Below are 13,598 nucleotides of genomic sequence, written 5' to 3'. Positions count from 1 at the left end.
CGTATTCTCCACACACTACTTGCCATTGGTGTTCAAATCAGTCATCAACATTTATCATCCATGGCAAACCCAATGTGTGGAGGAAAATAAAGCCAGCCGCGCTGAGGGAGGGCACCCCTCCAAAACCCTGGCCTCCAAACGCCTGGCCTGAACGAGTGCCATCAGTCAGTGTCTGTGCACGGGCAGAAGAACGAGGGCGTGTTGGACCCGGGCTTCGGCTCCATTTGCACTGTTCAAGCAGCAGCACGCGAAACTAATGAGTGCGACTGGCCTCTGGTTTCAGGTTCAGCACTAATCACAAACAGCTCAGTGGGTTTCATAATTAAACACTGTCCCATCAAACAGCTGCTAGCTAATGGAGGAACAAAAGGAGCATGTGAAAATGCATAGCACAGCTTTGTTTAAGTGGAGTGGAGTGGATAGGGCCCAGAGGTAGTCACACAACAGAAACCTCACATGGACGGTGAGAGTGAAATGAATAGAGAGTAATAGGGCAGGGAGGCTGATTGTATGGTGCTGCTTTGGGGCAGAATGGAAACCTTTCCGTGTATTGACTGAAGAATGAACTGAGGCTTTTTTTTTATATGGGAGAGCAAGGTTAATCCTGGTGTTCAGGCATACTGTGGGATGTCCTTTGGAGTGAAAACATGATGGAAAGACACACATACAGAAACAAAATCCATCCTGTGTCAAGCAATGGTGTTATGGTGTCATAACCAGAAAACACAACCTCTCCCTTATTCCTCATTATTAAAACAAGCACAGTGGATGCAAGCACACTGTTACATACAACTGGCCCAAAGGCTAAGCTCTAATAATGATGTATGCCATAGCACAGTGTGTTTTAATGAGATAATGAACTGAGGCATCTGTTCATGCAAACAGGACACAGGCAAAACAACTATTTAGATTAGTGTCAGTGTCAAAGTAAGGCAGGGCGAAATCAGTTCTCATTAAAGAAAAACACTACATATGTGGGACCAATAAAGCAGCAATTAGGCCTTCCATTCACAGCAGCAAGTGGAGAAGAAGGTCACTGTAGTGCATGCAGTGTGTGTGTGTGCGGCATGTTTCCGCACAAGGCTTGAGAATTGGATAATTGAATGAAAATAGTCCGTAATGGTCTGGTCCTGGGTGAGGAACCCACACTGGTTTTTGTCACAGTAGCAGACCACAGGGAGTTAGAACACACACGTCCTACACCTCTAAAGGCTAAGTGCTTTGGGCCACAGCAGTCATAACCATGCTTAGACCACCCCAGGCATAATGGCTATACACACACAACATGTGCCATCTCAAACCTCGTTTTGCCAGGAGGAATGTATTTGAGGCCCAGATGTGTAATGGCCACGGCTACAGCAGGTCACTGAATATAACAGTCTAGTAAAGCAGGAGTGGGCAATAAGACGGTTATGGGTATTGGGAAGACCTTTTGGAACACTAAATCTGTAAACATAAAAAGTGTACATTTATGTACACTGTACATTTGAATGTACATTTACATGTAAATATCTTTGTTGATTAATTTGTGACCAATTATGAATTGTTCTCTGTTACCAACCACCAATGAATAGTAGCTGCATAACCTGCACAGTAAAATGTAGTGAATTAAAGTAAATACATATAAAAGTATATTAATTATATTCATTTAAACTGAATAAACCTTAAAAAAGACCCCACAAAGCTATAAAATCTCAAAACTGAATTTTATGATGCACATATTGTACTGTATTCAAGCATTAGGATTAGATGTGGGCTGATATTTGCTATTATTGTACTGTGTATTGCACTGATTTAAATACACCAGTGCTAATGTTAAAAGTACTAAAATTGATCGTTCTTTCACTATTGTTCATATGCTAAACGATTTTTGTTCCATTTTCTTTTTATAGTCATTGCAATCTATGGTTTGATTAAAAAGGGATATACAATGTAGGGAGCCTTTAATAAGAGGCAATACAAACAGAACCAACTAAATAGCCCCGCTCCACAGGCGAAACTAAAATCAGCTGTTTAACTGGTTTCAATCTGTCATCACTGTTGTTCTGTTGTGTGCATGTTCAAGCTGCACAGAGTAAATTAAATCAGCATATAGAATCTGTTTTTGCTGTACTGCTTTCATTCACTAATTGTATTGGATGCACTGAGTGAACAAAAAATGCACGCTTTTGAATAAAGCTTACATGTGGAACTTCTAGGGGTGTAAGAAAATATCGATATATTGTAGTATTGCAACCTGTTTTGTAATACTGTATTGATGACCAAAAGCACAGTATGGATTTTTAATAAATAGTTTATATGCAAAGATTGGTGGCAAACGGTGGTTCATTGTGTTGTGTTTAAACCGACCACTAGATAGCAGTGTTGTCTTCAGATTCCACTGTTCTGATTCGCAACTTTTCTTTTACTTAGATTTCATGCACATGGTGGTGGGTTGTTATTATAATGAGACAGGTTTCCTAAAATTTAATAATAAAAAAAAAAAAACATGCAATATATCGTCTTGGTTACAGTATCGCAATATACTGAACCCTTAATACCCTTGTATCAAGATGCGCATTAAATCACCAGGTTTTTGCCAATACACAGCCTTAGGAACTTCGGCTGTTCCGGGAGGCACCATCCTATGCAGTTCTGTGTTTTCCATCACTACATAACAGACAGAGTTCCAGCATAACTGCAGGATGTTGGTTGAGCGTGGATTCTGTCCGAGTGTATGTTTGCATTTAGTGCGCCAGATCAGTGAATGATTATTATTTTTCCTTGTGTCACAAGCACTAGACAAAACTGCCAAAATTGTCAGCTTTGTTGCTGACATTATTTTCATATCAAAACTTTTTTTTTTTTTTTTTGGTGCAGTTATTATTTTTTTCCCCAGGACAAAATTGTCACAAGCAGCTTCTTCAGGTGAAACCTCTCATTAAGAGTCTCCATCTAGAACATGTTCAAAGGAAAGAAGGACCAACAATACAAGTCTGGATGATGAGATGAATGAATGTGAGACCAAACTCTGGAAAGCAAAATAATAAAAGCGTGCAGATAACTAATAGTCTGAAATGCAACACAGCATTTCCAGCAAAAAGCCTGAACCGGTCACAAAAAACTAACAAAAAAAAGGCAGAGAGGCCATTAAAATTCAGGGTTCTGACAATATAAAAATTAAATAAATAAATTCCCCTGTTTGTGCGGAGCACAGATGTTGTGTGGCAGTGTGAGAGAGTGTTCAGACGCTGCCATGCTCTCAGAGAGGCCACAGCCATGAAAGAGGCCTTTCACAATGAGAGATCACTTCAAAAGAGCTCGTAAACAAAGACAAACCCATTTCACCGCTCTGCGCATAGATAATCAGCTCGGAATAAAGCCGCCTCCTCTGCTCACGCTCAATGAGAGCTGGCATGTGTGGGGCGGACCAGTGGCTACCAAATTTTCATATCAAAATGAAATATTTATGCACGGAGCAGAAATGTCAAATGAGATTTAATTTGGTGCAGAGGTGACTGAAAGGTTCTTGAGACAGTGGTATGTTTACAGCAATGCTGTTATTGTCATTGTGAGTCTTTTGCTCACATGCGGTCTCTTGTGTATGACTAAAATAGTCATCATACATGGTTGCTAATCAACCCATCCCAAAATGCTGAGAAATGACACTGAAAAGGCCACAAATTGAAGTTTCAGACACAAGCTTCAGACAAAAAGCCACAGCACACTCCCTAAGACTACCAACCACATCCAAACACGGCCTACTCCCACCTACTTTACACCAATATCAAGCTGAGCTACTGTAACACATCTATCTGAGGGAATGGTCCCAGTCCTCAAACAGCCCCTTAGCCCTTCTCAGTGATATCTCTACATTTAAATAAGCGGTTCTGAAGATAAGAGAGCATGCACCTCCCTACCTGAAGAACTACATTACCTAGGAGTCCAAAATAATATACTCAGCCCCACCACTCCACAGGACCTTGATTAGCCACATGATTGTCATTTTCTTCTATTTATTTCTTTATCCATTTACATATTCTTGCTGAAGGTCACTATCACAAAAGAAAATTACTGCAATTACTGCAGAAATATTTCAATTACCAAAAATAACCACAGAATTATAGACAAATATTCCAAATTTAGCAGCCTTTGAGAACTGATTGACAAAACTGCAGAAAAAGAATGAAGTTTGTGGGTACGATCTGAAGAGAGTACTCTGTGGAGGGCTGTGGTGCTTAACCAAAGAGATGGAGAAGAGAAACTTGGGCTAAGGGCTGATTCTGCACTGAGCCACTAACCTCTCCAGCACTAACCTGCTGTGACCTGAGCTCAGGAGCTACAGGAAATAATCGGTGGGGCTGTAGTAGAGCCTCCTAAAGACCTCCAGTCTGGTGTAGTTCTTGAGCACCCACGTCTGAAGTGGACTATCATCACAGTACTCAACCGTGGGCCCATAAGTTCCATCCTCCAGCCGGCTGATGGTAAGGCATGACTGCGTGATAATGTGCAGGAACGTGCCCTTCTGATGGTCACCATGAGACACCAACACAAAGCATGATGGATGAAGATGGGACAGTGGAACGTGGACACAGCTCTACACATCTACTCTAGAGCACATGAATCACAACACTACTGGAATGGAATGATGAAATGATAAAAAATTGGAATTGCAGTTTAAGTGGTGTTGGGCTCTTTAGGATAAAAGAGCACGGGTCAGTTTTTTTTTCATGTAATCAAGAAAACCTCCCAGAAGCTCTGGAAAATCCTGAAAAGTCCTGGTCTTTGTCTAGGTGCCCTCCGGCAAACTTTAGTCCTGCCCTGATGTTTTTTTGGAGTTTTTTTGATAGCAAGGGTATCCTCCTAGCTCACCTCCCATGAAAATCAAACTTGTTCAGTCTCTTTTTGATGGCAGATGCTGTAGTTTGATAGCAAAAGCTACCTGTAGAATGTGATGACATTCTGCACATTTATTGGTCTGATCTTATTCTGAACGTGCTAGGACAGCCTGACCGGGCATGTTGCCAGTTGTTTTAAATGTTCTCCACTTGTAAATTATTTTTTGGACACTGGAACTGCTTTTTTTCCTAAGTCTTCCAAGATCTTTTTAAATCCCTTCTCAGACTCATATGCATTATTCCACTCACTTCAACAATCAAGGGCAAACCAAACTAAATGTCTGAGGTTTAGATAAGACACCCTGCTCCAAAATGTTCTAATCATCTGCAGTTGATGTGGTGCACCTGATTTTTCCTTGCTATAATTTATTAATTTTTTTAAAACAATTTTACTTGTTTAGTAACCTCACAATATTATTAAATTGAAATTGATCACATGACCATATGCTTAAATATGTTTCTTTCTTTTCACATGACTGTATATTTAATTCCTTAAAAACAAAACAAACAAAGAAAAGAAAAAACAAACAAACAACTCTATGGGGATGCAGAATTGCTGACACATTTTAGACTAATTTTACTCTGGGAGTGATGAGTAATCACTGTCAGAGTCAGGACACGTATTAATTACATTTTATACAGGATATTACATATTATATTATTATTACGTTCTATTATATTATTATTATTATTATTATTATATAAATGCTGTGCATGTAATGCAATTTACCCATTCTGTTACTGCAGTCTTTACCATTGTATTTATTGTGGGAACTCATATCGTGATGACAGGGCTGCGCGAATAATATTCATCACATCAAAAGTGTGAGCGGTATGAATGCACAGATGATGCTATTAAAGTAACAGGAGCGAGATAGACGTCTTATATGTGATGGTAAGTGACGGGGTGGTACATGAATGGCAGACCTGGGCTAGTCCAGCTTCTGTATCACTTCTGTAACGTCTACCATTTGTTCTAAAATTAGAAAAGAAGTTGGCAGCAGTGCCAGCATTTGAACATTCATGTGAAAGATGTGAATATCTAGAGCTATTTTTAAACTTGCTATCTACTCCCTTGGTTGTCAAGTGGCATAAGCAAAGAGCCGATTTATTGACTGTGAGATGTTTCACAAGAAGCCAATAAAACTTTGATGGGATGAAATCCTGGAGTCAGCGAGTGTTATAGGCTTTTAAAAAGAGTTTAAAGTTTGATAGCATTCACAGCCGGTGACATTTCTGAAACCCCAAACCATTCAATATTTCATGCTGCATAAATTACTAATCAAAAAGATCTGAAATTTGCGTTCTCTTGGCCAATATATAAATAACCTAGTCTGCAGGGGCTTTCAGTGGCCTGGCCCAAGAGGCCTAAATCATTTGGAAGTGAAAACACAGTTTTCACACAAGGATATGTCCCAATGGTAGGGCCTAATCCTCAACAGGCAGGGAGATCTGTGTCTAAAATAAGTCTCCTTTTCTCAACTTTCTCTCGCTGAGTATCTGATGGTGATGTCCCCTTTCATTTCCCTGGGTCAATTTGTCCAAAAATATATTTTCACAAGTAGGCCTCTCAATGAATGGGGTTATCTCACTCATATTGAAACATTATTGATATGGGAGGTCATCTGGCACTACTCGTTTGATCCATTTTCCAGGGTGGTTTCTATGTAACCAAGGGCTGCGAGTGCTTCAAAAAAAAAGGGCAACTAGCCATCTTCATGGAACATGCGTATAAGTTATGGGACAGTATCCTAAAAAATCAATGTGAAACAAGATTGGGAAATGTCAGAAGACTGAAGCAGTAGTTTCACAGTAAACAGATACAGTGTAGCTAAGGGCACCGTGACACATTTTGATCTATGAACTGTGTCTAGACTATATCATATCTTAACAGCTAACACAAGGAATTCCAGAGAGCATAGCAAGGGTTATTTTACCGAAGACTACACACCTCAACATCAGTAATACAGAAACATTATATACCCCAACCAGCCACTTTATTAGAAATACTCTGATCCTGCAGCTACACATTGCTGGTGCATAATTAGAGACTTTAGCCATTTTCTTTTCTGACTTTAGGTCAGTTTCTCACCACCTCTTGGCTGGTGGGCCATGCTCCACCAATAAGTGACACTGACTGGTGCAAAAAAACCCAAGCAACACCACTGTAGTTTATCTACTCTTGCCAATAGGGATGTCACAAGAACCCATACTTTGGTACCAAGCAGATATCACATGGCGTGGCGGTACCAAACAGTATCACAGTAGATACATGGCAGCATAATAATCTACACATTTTGGGAAGAATGAAGAAGAATGAAGGGAACCAGATCACATGGAATGACGTCCGGAATTAAGTTGGATGAACAGGGATGATTAAGAGTCACAGAGAATTTGTAACGAACTTAAGCTTTTTTTACCTGTTTGATTTTATTGCCCAGGCTGGGCACCACTGCTCACATGCTGTGCCATAACAGATTGAGTGAGTTTTAAAACAAAGCATTGATTATTTTAGATACTCGAAGGCTCCATGCCACTGTTTTTTGTAATATTAATATTGTATCCAGGCAGCTGTGCAGTGCAATAGAATTATATGCCACCATAAAGTTAATTAGTTTAGGTTTTTTTTTTGACACAAAACTTAGAAATTAGTATTTTAAAGAATTGTAGAATTTCAGTGGTACAGACTACCAAATTTTTGTTATTGTGCCATCCCTACTGGCCAATACTATACTGTTACTACTGCCATGTCAGTATCACTGCTGTGTTGCGAGTGCACCATCCAAATAATATCTGTTCAGCATACAAAGGGGGAAGAAGGACAAACTGTGCAGACTGAGTCAAAAAGTGAAAGTACAAAGACGTTTCTAATAAAGTGGATGGAGAGCGTCAAGAAAACTACCACAACAGTCAGCAAAACACAGTTAAGCTCATCTTACCTTAAAATCATATTCCCATTTGCCAACATACTAAGCAAGAGGAAGAAGGATGTTTGTGCTTTAGAGCAACTCTAATTTCGCTTCAGAGAGTAGAACACAAAAAACCCAGTCCAAATGCTGAGTAAAAAGAATGGTTACAGCACCATCTGGTGGTTAAAACTGTCCAACACCTCTTAAAAACAGGACAAACTTTAAAGTAGACATTTATATCAGTCATAACCATATTCACCATATGTATGTATGTATGTATCCTAAATAAATATTAAAATGTATGTCAAAATTCATAGTGACCAACTACGCACTCTACATACCTCAGCATCATATTCAAACATCTGGTTGCCCTTCATGTGGTGGCACTTGAGCATGACCACAGGTCCATTCAGACGAGACACGTCCAGACACAGGTCATCAGTCCGGATCTCCTTATCTGCGGTGTATGAAAACACCTGTGCAACAGAAATACAGTTACTTTCCCTGATGAGCTATTCTTTGCAAAGGAGGCCCCTTAGATGGTGGTGTTTTGCTAAGAATGTTGTCCCTGGTTAGTGCATTCTCACCTGGTTCCCACCCATGCCATGACAGTTGAAGAAGCCAACTTTCTCGTTCTCTTTCCTCCCCATGTTGTCTACACACTGATTGGTCTCCACATTTCTGATCTGCAAATAAGACACAGCCCAAAGCAGTTAATGAAACATGCTAAAACCTATGAGCAAGGTGATCACACACGGTCTAATTACTGATTTCACCAACTTAAAGATGCACATAGAAGAACCTGAGGTCACTATGCCAAGTGTGCCAAGCATAGGCTAGTGCAGGCATGGGCAATTCCAGTCTTGGGGAGCCGGATTCCTGCACAGTGTTTTGCTTTTCCTGCTTTTCAGCATAGATGTTAAATGAATGGGAGTTCTCCTAAAGCCTGCACTTCAAGAAAAAGAGCCATTCAACTCCATAGTGTGTCGCCAATATTGTGGGACGATGCCCCACCTCCCCTCCTGTGCAAGCGCAGTAGCCAGAACAAGGTAAAAAAAAAAATAAAAATCACATTTATTTGTGGAGCCAAACACTACAAACTGTTCATGAGATTCATGACTATTCGGTGATGTAAAACATGTTTCTGAAATAGCAATTTGACCTTCAGTATTTTGGTCTATCCAAAATTTACAGAGATGGCCATGAGTAAGCATCCTTGCCTATAAGGACGTTGTTGGAACTGTGTATATTTCTGGAGTAACAGAGCACCATTCAATACCTTTAGGATGGGATTTTTTTTGTGTGACTCAGAACTAATTATTCAACATCTGCCCCTGGGGTTCACTAATGCTCTTGCAGTCAAATTCTCTCACCAATGTTCTGATATCTAGTGTAAAGCCTTTGCAGAAATGTAGAAGCTGTTACAGAAGCCAAGGGGGATAAGGTCCCAATTAATACCCAAAATCTGAGAAGAACATTTGAATAATACAGTGTAGATTTGATGTGGAGCCAAATTCTCGCAGAGCAAATGCTCCTTGAGCCAGGCCCCCCTGTGCCATCAGTCAGCAATAATAGCTAACTTGACTTTGCTCACATAGCCTTTTTACCATGGTCTCTGCACCATGACTGCAGCCTCATGTTTTTTTATGAGCTACGCTGGAGCGTTCTCTGCATGTGGTCATGTGCTTCAAGAATGTCTTGATGGTGAATGCATTTAGATTGCATTTACATTCATGACCTATAGCAGCTGCCTTAAGTGCTTTGTTGTACACTAGGTAAATGATTGAGTGCTTTACCTTTTTAAATAGATTCTGCATGTATTCGAATATATATTAAATGTGATGGTGGTAGGGGCGGGGGCTTACAGGCCGAATCTGGCCCTTAGGCCACTAATTGATGTAGCTCCTTCTGTTACTTTTCACTAAAGATTGGCCATGTGCCTGCGAAACAAGCTGAAAAGGACCCCTGTCCACCCTCATTATGAATTACACCAGTCTTAAAGATTCCTACTCAATAAAACCGGAAGAGGAACAGAACAGACAAACTGAGCATAACCTTGAATGTCACTTCAGATAAGGGGAGTCCACAGGCTCTCTGCATAAGCTCCAAACCTCTCCGGCTATATTATCAGTACATGTGATGAAGTCACTCACTCTCCAGGTGGCTTAAGTCTGGAGCAATCACTTTTTCCCCACGTAATTAATAATACAAGGCCTTGATTAGCCTGCTCGTGTGTTGCAACATAATTAGAGCAACAGTGAAACAAGTCATTCTAGCTCATTAATTACGACCCTGGCTGGGTAGCACAAATTGAACATCATGGATTATTTGAAGCTCCTCTGTTTTTCCCATCAGTGACCGCTATAGGAAAAAAATGAGTCAACCAGTTTGATATGGGCACAATCTATATTTAATGCCCATCTTATTGCTTTGACTCATCTGTGGGGTTTATAATGAAATAACAAAGCCTAATGGAGTCTGTAGTAAAAAGGGTGTGGTGTGGTGGAAAGCCAGCAGAAAGCAGACACGGGGCAGACGGCACCGCCGTAGCAGCTGTAGACACACAGATGAGGTTTACCACAGTTATTTAAAAAATAAATAAATAAATAAATAAAAAGTTCCTCTCCCTCGCACTCGCGCACACACTCACTCACTCAGGGACCTTTCACACTGGCTCAGCAGATAATTATTAATCAAGGCCATCAGCCCCCGTTGACAGCTTTCTGCTAGTCCATTACACACTGTGGATTGGCGGTGAATTTATTAGCTTAGCCGAGCTGAGCGGTTTAAAACACTAGCCAGACTTATCACTGCCTTTGGTTGAAGTAATGTGTGCTAAAACAATAAAAATTGGCCATGTTAATAAGCTACTATAATACAATGCCCTCCATGATTATTGGCACCCCTGGTTAAGATGTGTTCTTTAGCTTCTAATAAATTGAGTTTTTTCTAAATAATATAGGACCACGATGGAAAAAAAGAGTAAAATCCAACCTTTAACTCAAGTGAATTTATTCAGTAGGAAAAAAATCCCACATTAAGAAATAATTGTTTAACATCAAATCATGTGTGCCACAATTATTGGCACCCCTGATGTTAATACTTTGTACAACCCCCTTTTGCCAACAAAACAGCACCTAATCTTCTCTTATAATGTTTCACAAGATGGGAGAATACAGATAGAGGGATCTTTGACCATTCCTCTTTGCACAATCTCTCTAAATCATCCAGCGACCTGGGTCCTCTCCTCTTCAGCTCACCCCACAGGTTTTCAATGGGGTTGAGGTCTGGGGGCTGAGATGACCATGGGAGGAGCTTGATTCTGTGTGTGGTGAACCATTTCTGTGTAGATTTGGCCAGATGTTTTGGGTCATTATCTTGCTGAAAGACCCAGTGACGACCCATCTTCAGCTTTTGGGCAGAAGCCACCAGATTTTGTTTTAAAATGTCCTGGTATTTTAAAGCATTCATGATGCCATGCACCCTAACAAGGTTCCCAGGGCCTTTGGAAGAGAAACAGGCCCACAGCATCACTGATCCTCCCCCATATTTCACAGTGGGCATGAGGTGCTTTTCTGCATACTCGGCTCTTGTGTTACACCAGACCCACTTAGAGCATTTGTTGCCAAAAAGCTCTATCTTAGTTTCACCTGACCAAAGCACACGGTCCCAGTTGAAGTTCCAGTACTGCTTAGCAAACTCCAAACGTTTGTGTTTATGATTGTGAGTGAGAAAAGGTTTTTTCCGTGCATGCCTCCCAACCAGCTTGTTGGCATGCAGATAGTGCCTGATGGTTGTTTTGGAGACTTTGTGACCCCAAGAAGCTACCATTTGTTGCAGACCTTTTTATTTCTCTTATCATCCTCCTCACTGTGCGTGGTGGCAAAATAAACTTGCGTCCTCTTCCATGCTTGTTTACCACTGTTCCAGTTGTTTAAAATTTTTTAATAATTCCTGACAGTAGATATGGACAGGTGTAAGTGAGTGGCTATTTTTTTTGTAGCCATTGCCTGACTTGTGGAGGTCAACACACATCTGCCTTACTTGAATGGTATGTTCCTTTGTCTTTCCCATGTTGAAGAGAAATGGCCTCTGTGTCACGTCATATTTATACCCCAGGGAAACAGGAAGTTGTGAATTACTAATTAAATGTTCCTACATACTCTGATCAACTTCGTAAATTACTGTAGAATTGACAGAAATACTTTAATTACATTTATTTCCTAAGAAATGTTAGGGGTGCCAATAATTGTGGAACAGGTGATTTTATGAAGAATAATTATTTCTTAGTCAGGTGGTGTTAATTTTCTACATGTAAATGTGTTCTTTAACAGAGAACACACTTCTACAAAATCCAAAGCATAATTACTGTTTTGTGCTCTAAAACATGTAATAGGTCATTTCAGAATATCATGACCTCCCCTGGTTTGTAATGTACACAATATGTCTAGTTTCTTACAACGTTGCTACAAACCTTATCCAAAGATTGCACTGTTTACTTGGTCACAACCTCATTATGTAACTTTGCCCCTTTGTCATAAGACTACCTTTAAACAACTTTTCAAACTTACAATAAATGTTCCACTATCCATCTTCTGACAGTAGAACACATTATATATTTTAGAACATTGAGCATTTCATCGGTGTGACAATGTTGAGACACCAAAACAATAGGTTGTCATAATGTGGCCACAACATAACCATATTTGTTGAGTTGCTTCTCATATAAATAAGCGAGCACATCAGTCAGTTGTATCAGAGTGCAAAACAATTGCTTAGGAAATCAACTAAAATTTGTAATTTCACCAGGGCTGCCCAAACATTAGCGTAAGCCCATGTATAAACATCTACAGTACTGTGCGAAAGGTTCAGGCACCTGTGAAAATGAGATTGGTAAAAGCTTCTTAACTAGGCAGTAAGTGTTTATTTACTAATATTGTAAAACACTAATGTTAGAATAACTACTAATCATATTCAGAAATAAAGTTCTCCTAATGGGAGTCTAGAATTATATAGGCTAAAGTTATTTGACAAGTCAGTGCTTAATAATGTGAAATTAGGTGAGCTGGTGAAGAAACTGAACAAATCCATGCGCTGGCTTGAGAGGGGGGAGTCCAGGAGAAATCTGGAACCAGGCTTTGTTCTTTAAACCTGCTCACAAGAAATGAACTACTTTCCTCAACATTCATGTCAGGTTTTACTGGATGTGGTATTAAATAGAGTGGATAAATTGTTTTAGATATAAATAAATAAATAGCTTAAGAGCCTAAAATCCCTGCAGGGTACTGCTTATTCTATACTGTTTCAGACTCAAACAAGAATAAGTTAGCTAGAATCTTTAACAGAGATCATTTCCAACTTTGCTATCTATAGAAATGAGCTCTCCTCTAAATGAGCACATGAATGAGAAGAGCAAAGGCAGTGACGACTCCACAAGAGAAAAAGAAAGAAAAACAATTCACCCTAACGCAATTAAATTTAACAAGGAACACATGAATAGACCTGAATAACAGTGTCGCATCAATTACTGTTTCTTAACCACTGATCTGCTATGCCTCACTGAATGAGAATCATCTCCTAAAAAGAACAGGGGGTAAAAACAGGCTGAGCATACCTCTCCCAGTGAGAAGTATCTGCGTGGAATCTGGGAGTCAGGGTAGATGTTCTCGAGATACCAGGAGAAAGGTTTACACTGCAGAGCTTCTCTTAGAGCCTTGCGGGCAGACACGTCTCCATAGTCCACTCGCACCACACCTGCATGAATACACAACACATTCTTTACTGTGGGCAGCATACAAATCAAGGCAAGATT

The 13,598-nt window shown here is 40.0% G+C and overlaps 1 protein-coding gene across 1 annotated transcript in view; it reads right to left on the bottom strand.

Moving 5' to 3' along the window:
• The window catches only part of galnt13 (polypeptide N-acetylgalactosaminyltransferase 13), a 55,107-nt gene that overhangs the window by 4,667 nt on the left and 36,842 nt on the right, over positions 1-13,598 (bottom strand). The window contains exons 9-11 of the mRNA XM_072685894.1: positions 13,401-13,540; positions 8,374-8,472; positions 8,128-8,262 (exon numbers count right to left, since the gene is read on the bottom strand). Of these exons, the coding sequence (XP_072541995.1) occupies positions 8,128-8,262; positions 8,374-8,472; positions 13,401-13,540 (374 nt within the window). The remainder of the gene's footprint in view (positions 1-8,127; positions 8,263-8,373; positions 8,473-13,400; positions 13,541-13,598) is intronic.

The sequence above is a fragment of the Salminus brasiliensis genome, chromosome 8 (assembly GCF_030463535.1).
Source record: "Salminus brasiliensis chromosome 8, fSalBra1.hap2, whole genome shotgun sequence".
Classification (NCBI taxonomy): domain Eukaryota; kingdom Metazoa; phylum Chordata; class Actinopteri; order Characiformes; family Bryconidae; genus Salminus; species Salminus brasiliensis.
Note: the sequence above shows the minus strand (reverse complement) of the source record. Positions and strands in the feature narration are given on the sequence as shown.